General features: G+C 41.8%; 1 protein-coding gene across 2 annotated transcripts; it reads right to left on the bottom strand.

Annotated features, from left to right (window-relative positions):
- Nucleotides 1-1,053: 1,053 nt before the first annotated feature.
- On the bottom strand, nucleotides 1,054-12,930 carry LOC306940904 (uncharacterized protein). 2 transcript variants are annotated; one of them, XM_079526152.1, is made up of 3 exons: nucleotides 12,855-12,930; nucleotides 5,819-5,941; nucleotides 1,054-3,457 (listed from the first exon to the last, which is right to left on the bottom strand). In XM_079526152.1, the coding sequence occupies exons 1-3, from the start codon at nucleotides 12,865-12,867 to the stop codon at nucleotides 1,746-1,748; spliced, it is 1,848 nt and encodes a 615-aa protein (XP_079382278.1). In that variant the 5' UTR covers nucleotides 12,868-12,930; the 3' UTR covers nucleotides 1,054-1,745. The 2 variants fall into 2 exon arrangements, with proteins under 2 accessions (XP_079382278.1, XP_079382277.1); XM_079526151.1 differs by lacking the exon at nucleotides 12,855-12,930 and adding an exon at nucleotides 11,440-11,505.
- Between the last annotated feature and the right edge of the window lie 1,645 nt (nucleotides 12,931-14,575).

Here is a 14,575-nt window from a genome sequence, read left to right as displayed (position 1 = left end):
GTGTGAACTGGGTGACCATAGCAACCGTGCTCATTTTTTGTGCACAGACAGACAAACAAAGCCAGTTGTAGGAGTGGTTTACACCACTCAAAAAATAGTCTTGAGTTGATCTGAAATAAAATGTTAATAAAATAAAATCACACCCGTGTGAACCGAGTGGTGTAATATAGCCTGTCTGACGTAATGAAATCATGTCTGACGTAATGAAAGCACACCCGGGTGAACATAGCAACCATGCTCATTTTTTCTGCACAGAAAAAAAACCCTGTTCACCCGGGTGAACAGGGTGAACATAGCAACCATGCTCATTTTTGCTGCACAGACTAACAAAATCATGTCTGACGTAATGAAATCACACCCGGGTGAACAGGGTGAACATAGCAACCATGCTCATTTTTGCTGCACAGACTAACAAAATCATGTCTGACGTAATGAAATCACACCCGGGTGAACATAGCAACCATGCTCATTTTTTCTGCACAACAAAGCCAGTTGTAGGAGTGGTTTACACCACTCAAAAAAAGACAAGTACTGTAAAATCTTGTTTTGTTTTATTTGAAGAAAATGTCTCTTTCAATCAAGTACAGTAGCAAAAGAGTATAGATATTGTGAAATATGTGTTAAAGTGTGTCATTTATAAACAAAACTCAGTGCTACATTATGCCGTGTGAGTGAACTTCATCACCAAAGAAAAAGGTGCACAATATTCAGTGCTCAGCCCAGAGAAACCAATGTGTAATAAACAAACAATTAAACAAAATAAGTAAACAATTAAAAGCATGTGAGGCTTCATTAGTTAAGACGATGCAGCCCTCTGCACTAGGTTAGCATGCTTTAGCCCAGAGCCCAGTGATTTATTGCACAAGAGCAACAGGGAACCACAGCCGCTTGGCACAGACCGTGCTCAATCGGCCTATTCAAATGGTCAGAGATGCAGTTTAGAGCCCCAATAGCCTAGCCTGGCTTGGCCAGCCTCAAAGCAGGGATTCACTGAAGATTCCTCCGCGCATGTGAATCCCCGCTATGAGGCTGGCCAAGCCAGGCTACCAGTAGCCTCGATCAAAATTGAGGGGCCTCAAATATAAACATGTAGAAGCAACATCATTGGGCCATTTTAAACACTAATCATCGTGTCACCATGGCCATGTCTGCTGGACTGTGTCTATTGTTGCGTTATTGGTGCTTAGTCTCTGGCAGTGGAGAGCATGTGTTAAGACTCTGTTATTAATTATATCAACAAGGGTCACTGTGAACTGTCTTTTGAAAAACGAAAAATCTTAGGATCACAAACAAAACAATGTCAGAGGAGTGTCACATGAAGTCCCTAAAGGCTTTTATAGAGTAGGAAAGCAGGAAAATGTACGTCATATGTATAGACGAGGAAATCGGCTAACCAATCACATCAATTCAGTTGCATCATGAGATGATGTATAATGATAAGAGCGCCCGTCAACGTCACATGGGTGTGATTCTTTAGAGTTCAGACTGTCCTTTACAGCTCAAATGCAGAACGTGTGTGTGTGTACGTGTATGTGTGTGTGTGTGTGTGGAAAGTTAGAAATAACAGAGGATCTTTTACATTTGGTCAGTTATGCAAATTACTAGTCTATGTAAATGGAAATATTGGCAGCTTGGATCTGAGATAAAGAAACTGATTAGAAAAAAATTTACTGAAGTAAAGGTGGTCTTCAAGTTCCTCCTTTTGAATGGAGACAGATTCTTGGATTGGTCACAGTAGGAAGGCTTCACTCTCCAGGATGGATGCACAGATGAGTTTTTAATATTTTATACTGAGTAAAGAACTTTCCACATTTATCACACCCAAAAGGCTTCTCTCCTCTGTGAATTCTCTTGTGGGTCACAAGGTTATTCAGTTGAGTGAAGCTTTTCCCACATTGGTCACAGCTGTAAGGCCTCTCTCCAGTGTGAATTATCTTGTGGGTCACAAGGTTATTCAGTTGAGTGAAGCTTTTCCCACATTGGTCACAGCTGTAAGGCCTCTCTCCAGTGTGAATTCTCTTGTGTTTATCCAGGGTAGACATTTCAGCGAAGCTTTTCCCACATTGGTCACAGCTGTAAGGCCTCTCTCCAGTGTGCATTCTCTTGTGTCTCTTCAGTTTAGACATTGTGGTGAACTTTGTCCCACATTGGTCACAGCTGTAAGGCCTCTCTCCAGTGTGCAGTCTCTTGTGTGACTTGATGTGAGACATTTGAGTGAACTTCGCCCCACATTGGTCACAGCTGTAAGGCCTCTCTCCAGTGTGCATTCTCTTGTGTGTCTTCAGGGTAGACATTTCAGCGAAGCTATTCCCACATTGATCACAGCTGTAAGGCCTCTCTCCAGTGTGCATTCTCTTGTGTGTCTTGAGGTGAGACATTCGAGTGAAATGTGTCCCACATTGATCACAGCTGTAAGGCCTCTCTCCAGTGTGAATTATTTGGTGGATTTTGAGATTGTAAACTGAAGTGAAGCCTCTTCCACATTGGTCACAGCTGTAAGGCCTCTCTCCAGTGTGCATTCTCTTGTGTCTCTTCAGGGTAGACATTTCAGCGAAGCTTTTCCCACATTGGTAACAGCTGTAAGGCCTCTCTCCAGTGTGCATTCTCTTGTGTGTCTTGAGGTGAGACATTTGAGTGAACTTCGCCCCACATTGGTCACAGCTGTAAGGCCTCTCTCCAGTGTGCATTCTCTTGTGTGACTTGAGGTGAGACATTTGAGTGAACTTCGCCCCACATTGGTCACAGCTGTAAGGCCTCTCTCCAGTGTGAATTCTCTTGTGTTTATCCAGGGTAGACATTTCAGCGAAGCTTTTCCCACATTGGTCACAGCTGTAAGGCCTCTCTCCAGTGTGCATTCTCTTGTGTGTCTTCAGGTTAGACATTATGGCGAACTTTGTCCCACATTGATCACAGCTGTAAGGCCTCTCTCCAGTGTGCATTCTCTTGTGTGTCTTCAGGTTAGACATTGTGGTGAACTTCACCCCACATTGGTCACAGCTGTAAGGCCTCTCTCCAGTGTGCAGTCTCTTGTGTGTCTTGAAGTGAGACATTTGAATGAAGCTTTCCCCACATTGCTCACAGCTGTAAGGCCTCTCTCCAGTGTGCATTCTCTTGTGTCTCTTGAGGTTAGACATTCGAGTGAAATTTGTCCCACATTGGTCACAGCTGTAAGGCCTCTCTCCAGTGTGCATTCTCTTGTGTGTCTTGAGGTGAGACATTTGAGTGAACTTTGTCCCACATTGATCACAGCTGTAAGGCCTCTCTCCAGTGTGCATTCTCTTGTGTGTCTTGAGGTGAGACATTGTGGTGAACTTCACCCCACATTGGTCACAGCTGTAAGGCCTCTCTCCAGTGTGAATTATTTGGTGGATTTTGAGATTGTAAACTGAAGCGAAGCCTCTTCCACATTGGTCACAGCAGCGTCTTGGTTTAGGTAGGTCCTGGTCTGGACAGGTATCTGAGGTAGAAAACATAATCTGATTATGGATTCGTGCATCAATCTGCCTTCAAGTTCAGACCCAACTTTATACACTTCACACTAATGTATATATTTAGTTCACCAGGGTCCCCCAGGAGTCTATACTTTTTCCCTCTACGGAAAGTCTTTTGGCCAAAAATAGCCGATCTACAAGCTCAAATCGTGCGAGTATTGTGAGCTTGTAGATCTGCTGTTAGTCAAATGTTCACCCGTAGATAAACATGGTGAGGACCGAAACGGACCCGTGGATGAATGAAACCCAGAGGTTTTATTTATCTAAAACTAAAAACAGGTGGTCATGTCATGTCTTGGGTCAAAGTCAAAGTCGTACACGTTAGTCACACACGTTACCGCAGTGAAATTTGTTCTCCGCAATTGACTCAAAAAAGACTCCATTTGGGGTGGACCCATGCTACCCTCTAATCTGCGTGGCAATTCGTAACGTGGTGCTAGACTTCACTTTCAAACATGTTTGTAATTTCAAACTCCATTTTAACCATGATAGATTAATTGAAAACACACGTCATTGGTTCAAGTGAAGTTCTAATGATTATAAAAAAGAAAATCACACCTGTGTGAACTGAGCGGTGCACCTATGCCGTTATTGTTATAGGTACTGTACTGAACTCTAGTGCAAACCCAAGGTCACAGATATTTAAAATAAAAATCACACCCGTGTGAACTGAGTGGTGTAAGGTATTATATAGCCTGATCAGCTCTGATCTGACGTAATGTCTGACGTAATGAAATCACACCCGGGTGAACTGGGTGACCGTAGCAACCATGCTCATTTTTTGTAGCACAGACAGACAGACAGACACGTAAACTAACTAACCAGTCGTAGGAGTGGTTTACACCACTCAAAAATAGATGCCTCATTGGCCGCTGCAGTTCGTTGGACTGATGTGTGAAGGAGGGGCGCAATAATTTACACTGGGGGATGAAGTACGCCAGAAGTGTGGAAGGCACGTTACATCACGCTGCCACTCAAGTGATTACTGGTCAATCACAGGGCATCTTTTCCGGGACTAATCAGACCCGAACATGAGCTCTGTGACGCACGCTTATGCTTCCGCGGTGCTTCGCAAGGAATGTCGGGAAAGTTTTGCCCTCCCTTGAGCACATACGCTCCAGAGCCGGAAAGGGCATCTACCTTTATATGTCATATATCAGTATGACTACTCTGTGACGTTAGTGGCTCTCAACCTTTTCAGGCCACGACGCCACACAATAATCATATTTGAACTGTGTCTTAATTTCACACATCTATTTGCAACACCAACTGAAGCAATGCAAAAAAAAATTACCGACATACAATAATATTGCTTCAATAATATATAAACATAATATAAGTACAACGCCCACTCCAGAGTTAACTTTGTACACACCAATAAATAATTGAATTTCTTGTGGAGATTCAAAATCACACCCGTGTGAAGTGAGGGGCAGCAATATATTAAATTAAAGTCTAACTCATGTTGATTAGGTGATGTAATGGTAAAACAAACTGTGCCAAACATTTATGCCATTAACAATAAAGAGACAATATGACGTAATGAGTTACAAAATGACATAAGTTTTCCATTCATTGTCAATGGTGTTTATTAAACAAACATTGAACTAAAGACAAACATTAAAACTGTATATAGGAGCCCCTCAAAAATACGCCGGCAAAGTTCTTTCCCCCCGACTTTACAAGACTCAACTGGGTCTTTCAAAGCGATCGGCGGGTGGATAATATTCTATGAGCATTTGAAAACGCTCTGATCCTTGGCAAGGGCAGATTTTAACTCTGGCGGTTAACGCATTCTGAACGGGAACCCCTTTTGGTGTTTTAAGCATTATGTTATGCTTCAGCTATTGAAAAATAGCAGATCTACAAGCTCATTGACATAGTAGTGTAGGTTAGAGTATCAGGATCAGGATAGAGTAGACCAGCATACTCGCTGATACAGAAAACATTTTAGGCAGTATCGGCAGCTTTTCTGATACCGGGACAACTCTACCAATAAACAGTGATCAATAGTTTTATCCATAGTTTAGGAGAGTTGGTCCTCCACGTTTTCATGTCAAGGACGCCCAAGTTGAAACCCTGAAAACAGTGTGCTAGTACTGTAGGAACCCCAGAAGAGAACATTTGTGTTAAAATTGTACACATGACATCCAAGGTGTTGTGCAGTAATCCACCACACAGCTTTGTCACTTACCAAAAAGAACAGATCTACATGCTAATAATTGTAACAGTGAAACATAGTTAAATGTTTACAGTCACATAGTATTAAAACAGTACCTATTAGACTAAATGTTTACAGTAGCATACAGTAGTAAAACAGGTCATACCTATTCTGTGTAACTTGATCACTGGTAACATGGCGGCCTGCATCACTGCTGGTCTTCTCTTGAGATGTGATGATGAACCATCCAGACCTCTCAGGTCATCTGGGGAAGCTCTGCTTCCTGGCCCTGGAATCAAAACAGACATTTAGTTTATGCACCACCACATACCTGAACAAACTGAAGAAAACGGCAGGTCTGCTACAACTAAAGAATATGTACATATTGCCATGCTGTATTGATGTTGGTTAAAAAGGTTATCTTTGAAAAACAAAGAAGGGTCCCGCACACCGTCAGAAAACTTGCCAAAAATGTTGCTCTTTATTCAACGTTTCGGTCTATTCGACCTTCATCAGGACAGACAAATTGTTGATATTGATGTTGGTACCATAGGAGATAACAGCCAAACGTTGAAAAAAAAATCTTCTACATTCTCTAATTGTGTAGACTTCTTGGAAATTAACTTAAGTAATGCAGATGTTAAAACAATAATTTAACTTTTACCGAGCGTAAAATAAAAACCAAATGGTCCCTTTAAGTATTGGTTTCATTTTACAGTCTCAAGGGTCCATTTGGTTACCAACTCTCCATCATTTAGCTCGCTCAGGGGACCACCTGGAACCCCCTCAAGGACCACTGGTTGAGAACCACTGTTCTACATCTATGATTAATTAATTAAAAACATATGGCACTTCAATGGAGAAAATTAATTGGGGAACCCTGCTATAGTTTGTTCAGTTAAATTAACAGGGGTCTCCTCTTCCCTCCAGCTCTGTAACAGGAAATACATTTCCAGGTAGGCTTTTAGGTTGAATAATGTTCAGCCAGGAAAGAGTACCCACTTGTCAATGTTAAGTAGCCTCGGTCCCAGGCTTGATTTTATAGTGCTCACACTACACACACACACACACACACACACACACACACACACACACACACACACACACACACACACACACACACACACACACACACACACACACACACACACACACACACACACACACACAATTTTACTGACAGAACTACACCGTTTTCATTTTCAAACGAGCAATATTTCATACTCCAGCTTCCAGCATCATTCATAAAGTCTTACCATGTTGTCTGTGCATGGTCAGAGTTTAAAACACGCTAAAAGAGCAGGCTACTTCACTTATTACACTACTACACGTATTAAGGCTGCAATGGATCAACAGAGAGACTATCTGCACTTCTGCAGACGGCAGAAAGGGGGCTGACCAGAGGGGGGGCAGTATAAAGGGTATGCGCGTGACATCATCAAACACGGTTATGCGGGAATGCCTATAGATCCTACTCAGAGTGTAGAGTAGCGACACGCTTTGATCTCTGGAACTATCCTATGGAACTATCCCATTGAGATAGCATGAGCACTTCCGCATTCCATGTTACAATGGGAGTCAACGCTAGTGTCGCCACTCTCTTACTATATTACTCTGGGAATAATTTGATTCGAAGATGCTACTGAGTGGCAAAAACAACAACTTTCTGGCCTTGACAGCCCATACATCCAAACAGAAAGTTTATTTGATTGCATTAAACTGACTATGTCACTCATGATCACTTTGCCACTTGATTTGCCATTCACTGTATGCATCATGTGCATACCTAGCCGCAATTTGCAACTCTATATTTTTTTACAATGGGATGAATATAGAGTTGCAATACCCTCCATTAGGCACGTTTACATGTCACGTTCTAATCGGGTTAAAACAAGGTTTTAAATACACCCGATTTAAAATATCCATGTATACACCTAAATAAACCCGATCAAGTCCGACCCGATTTAAATTCTAATCGGGTGCAGAGGGGTGGTCTAGACTTTTTTTAAACCCGATCAAGAGGACATTTCTTCCATGTATACACCTTAACCCGATTAGAATCTGATATGTTCTTTCTGCACATCAAATCGTCGGTAATTTCTGTTGCTTAACCTCCTTGTTTTTGGCAGTGCGATGAGGCGGTATTCCTCTCTCGTTCCCTCTCCCCCCTCTCTCTCTGCAAGCGCACGTGCGCGCACACACGGCACTATTGCCGAAAATCTCCCATGCAAATAAAAAGTATAAATAAATAAAAGTGTTGCAGCCACTGAGATAATGGATGATGAGAATCACTCGTAGGCTACCTGAAGTTGCATGCGCTGCCCCCCCCCCCTGCCTCTGTGATCGCAGATCTGTTTCTGTTTGGCTGAAGAAAGTTATATCCAATACTATGCCTACATGCCATTATGGTTTAAACTTGAAGCCGTGCTGGTCAGTTTAGTGTGCTTCAAGTCAGAGTCGGACCAGCTCCGCTGCTTCAAGTCAGAGTTGGAACAGCTCCGCTGCAGCTACAGTAATTGATTTGACCTAGTTTCACGTCTTTTGCTAGTGCTGTAATCAATTCATCATTTGGAACCACCTGCGTAAAATTCCACATTAGCCTATTTGACATTTGAAATGGCTTGCATGCCATGTACTCTTAATATTTTTCATTGTATATAGATATTTAATATAATATTCTTTCCATTGCAACTATAGGGTAGGGTAAAATGTGAAAGCTGAATTAATAATAAATAGTATAAAGACGAGCCGACTCAGACCATAAGGGTTATTAATTACTAGCCACAAAATAAGCTGGAAATCAATCAACTCCGCTGAAGGCTCTATCATTCAGTAGCCTACCATTGCTAAACAGACACAGTCCAAGTAGGCTAGTTGCATTCTCGACAGAGATGAGAGATGTAACCCAGCCAGCACGCCCATGGGTCCCATGTGGTTTCAATGCGGGATACATGGGTACAAGTGGGAATGGGCTTGAACTGGGAACATGTTGTTCCAACATGGTCTACATGTGGGCTAACTTGCATGGGTTGGAAGTGGGCAAGCCTATATAGGTCCCACGTGGTCTACACAAGGGCTAACTGGCATGGGTTGGAAGTAGGCAAGCCCATATTGGTCCAACATGGTCTACATGTGGGCTAACTTGCATGGGTTGGAAGTGGGCAAGCCCATGTAGTTCCAACATGGTCTACATGTGGGCTAACTGGCATGGGTTGGAAGTGGGCAAGCCCATCTACAAGTAGGGCTGTAGCCTGTAGGCCTACACAAACAGCAGCGTTGTAACAGTAGGCCTATAGAGCGTCGCAGTCCCGCCCCCTACCATGGCCCAGGAAATGATTCTCCGTTCATTTTCCTCAGACATTTCAGAAAGTATTTATTTAAAGACGTTTACGCCGCGGACAAAGCCAACTCGAGTCGTGACAAATCATGACAACAAACACAATTTTTTGGGCCGAACAAATAATTAGAAAGAAGAAAAAAACAGCAGGTTACAACACTTTTTGTTGTTTTTCTTCTTTGTAATTATTTGTTTGGTCCAAAATATTGTTTGTGTTGTCATGAGTTGTCACGACTCGAGTTGGCTTTGTCCGCGGCGTAACCGACTTTAAATAAATACTTTTTGAAATGTCTATGGGAAAAATGCATTGGGATTCATTTCCTGGGCCATGGTAGGGGGCGGGACTGCGACGCTCTATAGCCTATAGGTATTAGGTAGGCCTACCATTACAATCCCTTTGTTCTTCATGCTCATCTTCTCCATTCATTTTCCCCATCAGAAAAGTTGAAGTCAAACTGCTCTGCTGCTTCATTAACAAAACAAATCCAAATACATCCAGTGGCGGCCTTATATATGTTTCAATCGTTTGAATTGTAAAGGCGGGAGGGAAGAATGGGTAAAAGTGGGAAAACACATGTGGTGACCCATTTTATAGTAATAATAAGCCTATTAATAATAATAGGGTTAGCTGTGTGTATAATAATAATAATGTATTATTGAGTGGTGCAGCCACTTAAGGAACGGCAATGTGTGTCCCTATGTCTGTCTGTATCTATGTCTGTCCGTCCGTTTAGGGTACCAACAGGTGACAAAGTGGCGCTGTCGAGCTTCACACCGTGCACAGGTGCATGATGGGAAGTTGAGATTTTTTTAGTGGAGTGTACTCGTAGCCTACTGTACTGTACTGTACTTTTACATAATAGGTAGTTAATCAACTAGTCGACTAGTAAACTAGGCAACTAGTCAACTAGTAAAAATGACTAGAAGTGAATGCCCTACAGTACAATGTAGTACAGTATGAGTACAGTATAGTACAAGTGCATTACAGTACAAGTAAAGTACAATGTAGTAGGCTACAGTACAAGTATGGTATCAGTACAGTACAGTACAATGTAGTAGGCTACAGTACAAGTACGGTATCAGTACAGTACAATGTAGTAGGCTACAGTACAAGTACAGTACAGTATTAGTACGAGTACAGAACGAGTACAGTACACCCAGTGGCGGCCTTATATATGTCTCAATCATTTCAATTGAATTTAAAAATTATGTAATTATTATTAGTAGTAGTAGTAGTAGTAGTAGTAGTATTGCATTGCATCACATCCTTCCAATCAGCCTAGTCAATTATTCATCCTCCTCCTGTACGTCCACTTACCACTAGTTGGCATCAGCTAATAATCGCTGCAGGTACTTGACCTGTCATGTGTTGTTTGTTTGTAATTGTTCCCACTCCCACTAATAATTATTAATTATTAAAATGATGACGTCATGAACGGGGCGTGCACTCACTGCACTAGCAGCGCTGAGACACTGACAAAAAGAGGGAAAAAAACATTTTTTATTTTTTTTGATAATAATTATTAATTATTAAAATTATGACGTCATGAACGGGGCCTCCCGATCTCTAAGGCTGCCCCTGAGTACATCACCACTCTGTTCAGATGGGTCTGATTTCATTATACAAACAGCAGCTAATCTGATTAAAAGTGGGCACATGTAAACACCTGATCGGATTGAACTTGCCCCATGTAAACACTTCAAATCAGGTTTATTTTAATCAGATTGGAAGAAAGGTGTCCATGTAAACACACCTACTGACTCCCCACTCATCATATTGCGTTTGCGATCTGCTGGTCTTAAACGACGTTAAACTCACCAACATTGCAGCTGTAGTCCAAGCTTGAATTATGCTCTTTCAATCTGCGGAGCTTGTTTTTCATAAAAATCCCCCGTAGACATGTTATGAGCTACTTGTTTAATAGAAGCCTGTGCATGACGGGGCGTCGCGCTGCGTCGGCCTCTTCTTTGGGTGTCTTACCCATAGAGTATATCTTCTATTAAACAAGCTCTCCCCCTCACGTCTTGTTTTACGGCCTGTCGCAGAATTACAAAATGGCGGCTCGGAATATCACTTGTGGAATATTTTGGACAGAAAGTAGCTCACAACATGTCTACGGGGGATTTTTATGAAAAACCAGCTCGGCAGATTGAAAGAGCATAATTCAAGCTTGGACTACAGCTGCAATGTTGGTGAGTTTAACGTCGTTTAAGACCAGCAGATCGCAAACGCAATATGATGAGTGGGGAGTCAATGGAGGGTATTGCAACTCTATATTCATCCCATTGTAAAAAAAATATAGAGTTGCAAATTGCGGCTAGTGCATACCCTCTATATTGCTCACACACTTGACTAAACACCCACACAAAGCCCATTTTACTGACAATTTTCATTTTCAAACGAGCAATATTTCATACTCCAGCTTCCAGCATCATTCATAAAGTCTTACCTTGTTGTCTGTGCATGGTCAGAGAGTTTATCGGGCGTCCACCCACTTCTAAAAGTACCACTACAACACTGCATAGGCTACCGTAAATCCTCATTTATAATCCGGGGCTTTTATTTGTCTCAACCGATTCTGATACCGGGCTTTTATTGGAAGGAGGCAGCTATAAGAAGGAGGCCTATATTTCTACTTTTCAAACTGATCATAATGAATAAATCACATTTTGGGTCTGTTAGACAGTTCGAACCCTGTAAAATGTACTGGACTCATTTATTGAAACCAAGTCCTCATAAAATATTAAAAGCTGCAGTTGCGGGTGCTCACTGGTTATTTTAACTTTTTATAACAATAGAGGGTATGCGCGTGACATCATCGTACCTGGAAGTTATGCGAGAACGCCCACTGAGTGGCAAAAAACTACTTTCTGGCCTTGACAGCCCATTCATCCAAACAGAAATGTCCTGTCTGATTGCATTAAACAATGTTAAACTCACCAACATTGCAGCTGTACGAAAAGCTTGAATTATCCTCTTTCTATCTGCAAAGTTTTTGTTTCATGAAAATCCACCATAGAAACGTTATGAGCTACTTTCTGTCAAGAAATGCCCTGCATTTGATTATTTTTCTAAGTGTCAGAGTTTGGAAGTGCTTGTTTTCAATAACACAACAGTTTGCTGCCTCCTGCATTATGTGACATTTAGAAACAGGTGGTACGCAAGACGATTGAGTGATTTCCAACGAGCGCTTCCAAACTCCAACACTCCATGCTGCTCAATGTTTTGCCACTCAGTCTAGATGAGGGGGGCGTGTCCTGATGGGAAAACCATGCATGTGCATACTCTATATTGGCATATTGCCTATGGTAAATACCATAATAAAATCAACACATCAATTGTAAACTAGGATTCCCTGCTTTCATATGACATGAAAAAAGATCCAATGGCAGTCCCTCAGTCAAATCTGGTTACAGTACTATTTACTATCCTATTTACTGCAGTTTAGATGCAAATAACACAAACATAATGTATGGTGTATGGTAGGCCATTTCCTATAATATCAAAGCAGCTAATATGAACAGTGCAACACTGCAGTGATCCAACTATTGCAACTTCAACGGGGGAGAGAGAGAGCCGCGTTAGAGAGAGAGAGAGAGAGAGAGAGAGAGACGCAGAGAGAGAGAGAGAGAGAGGAGGGGGGTCACGTTAGCAACGTTAGCAACAGGCTAAGCTCACAGCATATCGGTACGTTCGTTCTATAAAAGGGTAGATCCGCTCCCGTTTGGGGGCTGCTCCCAGCCCCCAAACGGTAGCGATCTACCCTTTAATAGAACGAACGTACGGTACATTCGTTGCATGAAGCGTAGATATGCGAGCTCGCAGCACGTCATGTCACAACTCACAAACAGAAACAGCTCTCACTTGGTTTTGTCATTTTCCTCCCTCCGCAGTTTAGACTGCTGCTCTGTGCTGAGTGCTCTCGTTAGTTGTATTGTCCGTGGCCATGTGCGTATAGTGGCGTTCTCTCCCGAAGTTTGTTTGTTGCGTTGTGCACGAGCGCGACAGATGTGGGATAGAATGTATTATGCCCACGAGAGGGCCGTCCCTAGCTTTTCAGACGTCGCCCTCCTCTTGGTGACGTACACGTTTTCACACGCTTAAAGCAACAACAAAGCCCATTTAAAGTAAACTGGTCACAACTTTTAAAATGAGGTAATTATCTGGTCCACTCACTGCACTGGTAAATCTGCAGTGGGGAACCCATTTCACCTGATGGAAGAGAATCAGTGGTTTCAGCATGGTTTGAACTTGTCTAGGAACTTGTGAATCAACACCGCCCCCATCTGGCGGAGTCAGGTTAGAACCCATTTGCCAGAGTTAACTTCTGAGACAAGTACTGTAAAATCATTTTGTTTTATTAAAAATGTCTCCTTCAATCAAGTACAGTAGCAAAAGAGTATAGATATTGTGAAATGTGTGTTAAAGTGTGTCATTTAAAAACAAAACTCCAATATTACAAACAGTGCTACATTATGCCACGAGTGAAAAGAGAATCACCAAAGAAAAAGCTGAAAACCACAATATTCAGTGCTCAGCCCAGAGAAACCATTAACCAATGTGTAATAAATAAAACAAAACCTATTTAATTCAGTTCAGATACAGTACATATACAAAGTGCAACATACACAAATACCCTTTATATCATTACATTATACATTATTAGTTAATAATATGCACAACATTTTGTAATGCTGGTTCCAAAGGAGACAGTGGTGTAAACACATTAAGACATTTTCTTCAGTTTGGTCGAAAAATGTTCCGACATACGTGTCAATAATATTGCATCAATAATATATAAACATACAACGCACTCCAGAGTTAACTTATTTGTACAGACCAATAAATAATAGAATTTCCTGGCTCGTGAAGATTAAGACCAAATAATGCCCAAAGAACTACCGGGACCGATTCAGATGGGATAGTTCCATAGGATAGTTCCACAGACCGCGCTCAATCGGCCTATTCAAATGGTCAGAGATGCTGTCAGTGGACAGTGAAACACCATGTCTGCTGGACTATGTGTCTATTCGCTTGTCACTTGATTCTTGCTTGTTTCTGTGGTGCATATGGTGCTCGAACTATAATCTGTAGGCCTACTCTGTATCCACAACCATGCCTATGGCTTAGACTAGAGGAAAGGGAGGGTTTTTGATATGGCTTAGACTAGAGGAGAGGGTTTTGATGTGCGTTCACGCATGAATGATTAACTAGGTTGATCATTACTTGCGCACGCAGAGCGTGCAAGTAATGTTATCAGTCAGGTGCTACGATGTGTATGTCCCTTAGCAGCATAATTCTGATATGACGTTATGCTTGCACGGTACATACGGAAGCAGACAGTGCAGGTAGGTTTTCTGTCATGCTATGAAGCGTATGTCCCATGACGTGATGAAGATATGTCCCTTAGCAGCGTATGATATGACGTAATATGTACTGTATTTATTAAACCTGTAAAGCACAAATACCTCAAAATTGTACTTAAATACTAGATTGACTCCACTTTGCAAGTTTGATAAACTTTATTAAATACCCACAAGTTGCAAAATATGAATGACACCAGTATAAATCTATACATACATAAA

The sequence above is a fragment of the Electrona antarctica genome (genome assembly GCF_951216825.1).
Source record: "Electrona antarctica genome assembly, chromosome: 17".
NCBI classification, from domain to species: domain Eukaryota; kingdom Metazoa; phylum Chordata; class Actinopteri; order Myctophiformes; family Myctophidae; genus Electrona; species Electrona antarctica.
The sequence above is the reverse complement of the archived record's forward strand: the minus strand, read 5'-3'. Positions and strand labels throughout refer to the sequence as shown.

Coding starts and splice junctions, on each gene's coding strand:
- LOC306940904 (XM_079526151.1), bottom strand. Junction 3,458..5,818: donor GATCAAGTTACACAGAATAG/GTATGACCTGTT, acceptor TTTCTACCTCAG/ATACCTGTCCAGACCAGGAC.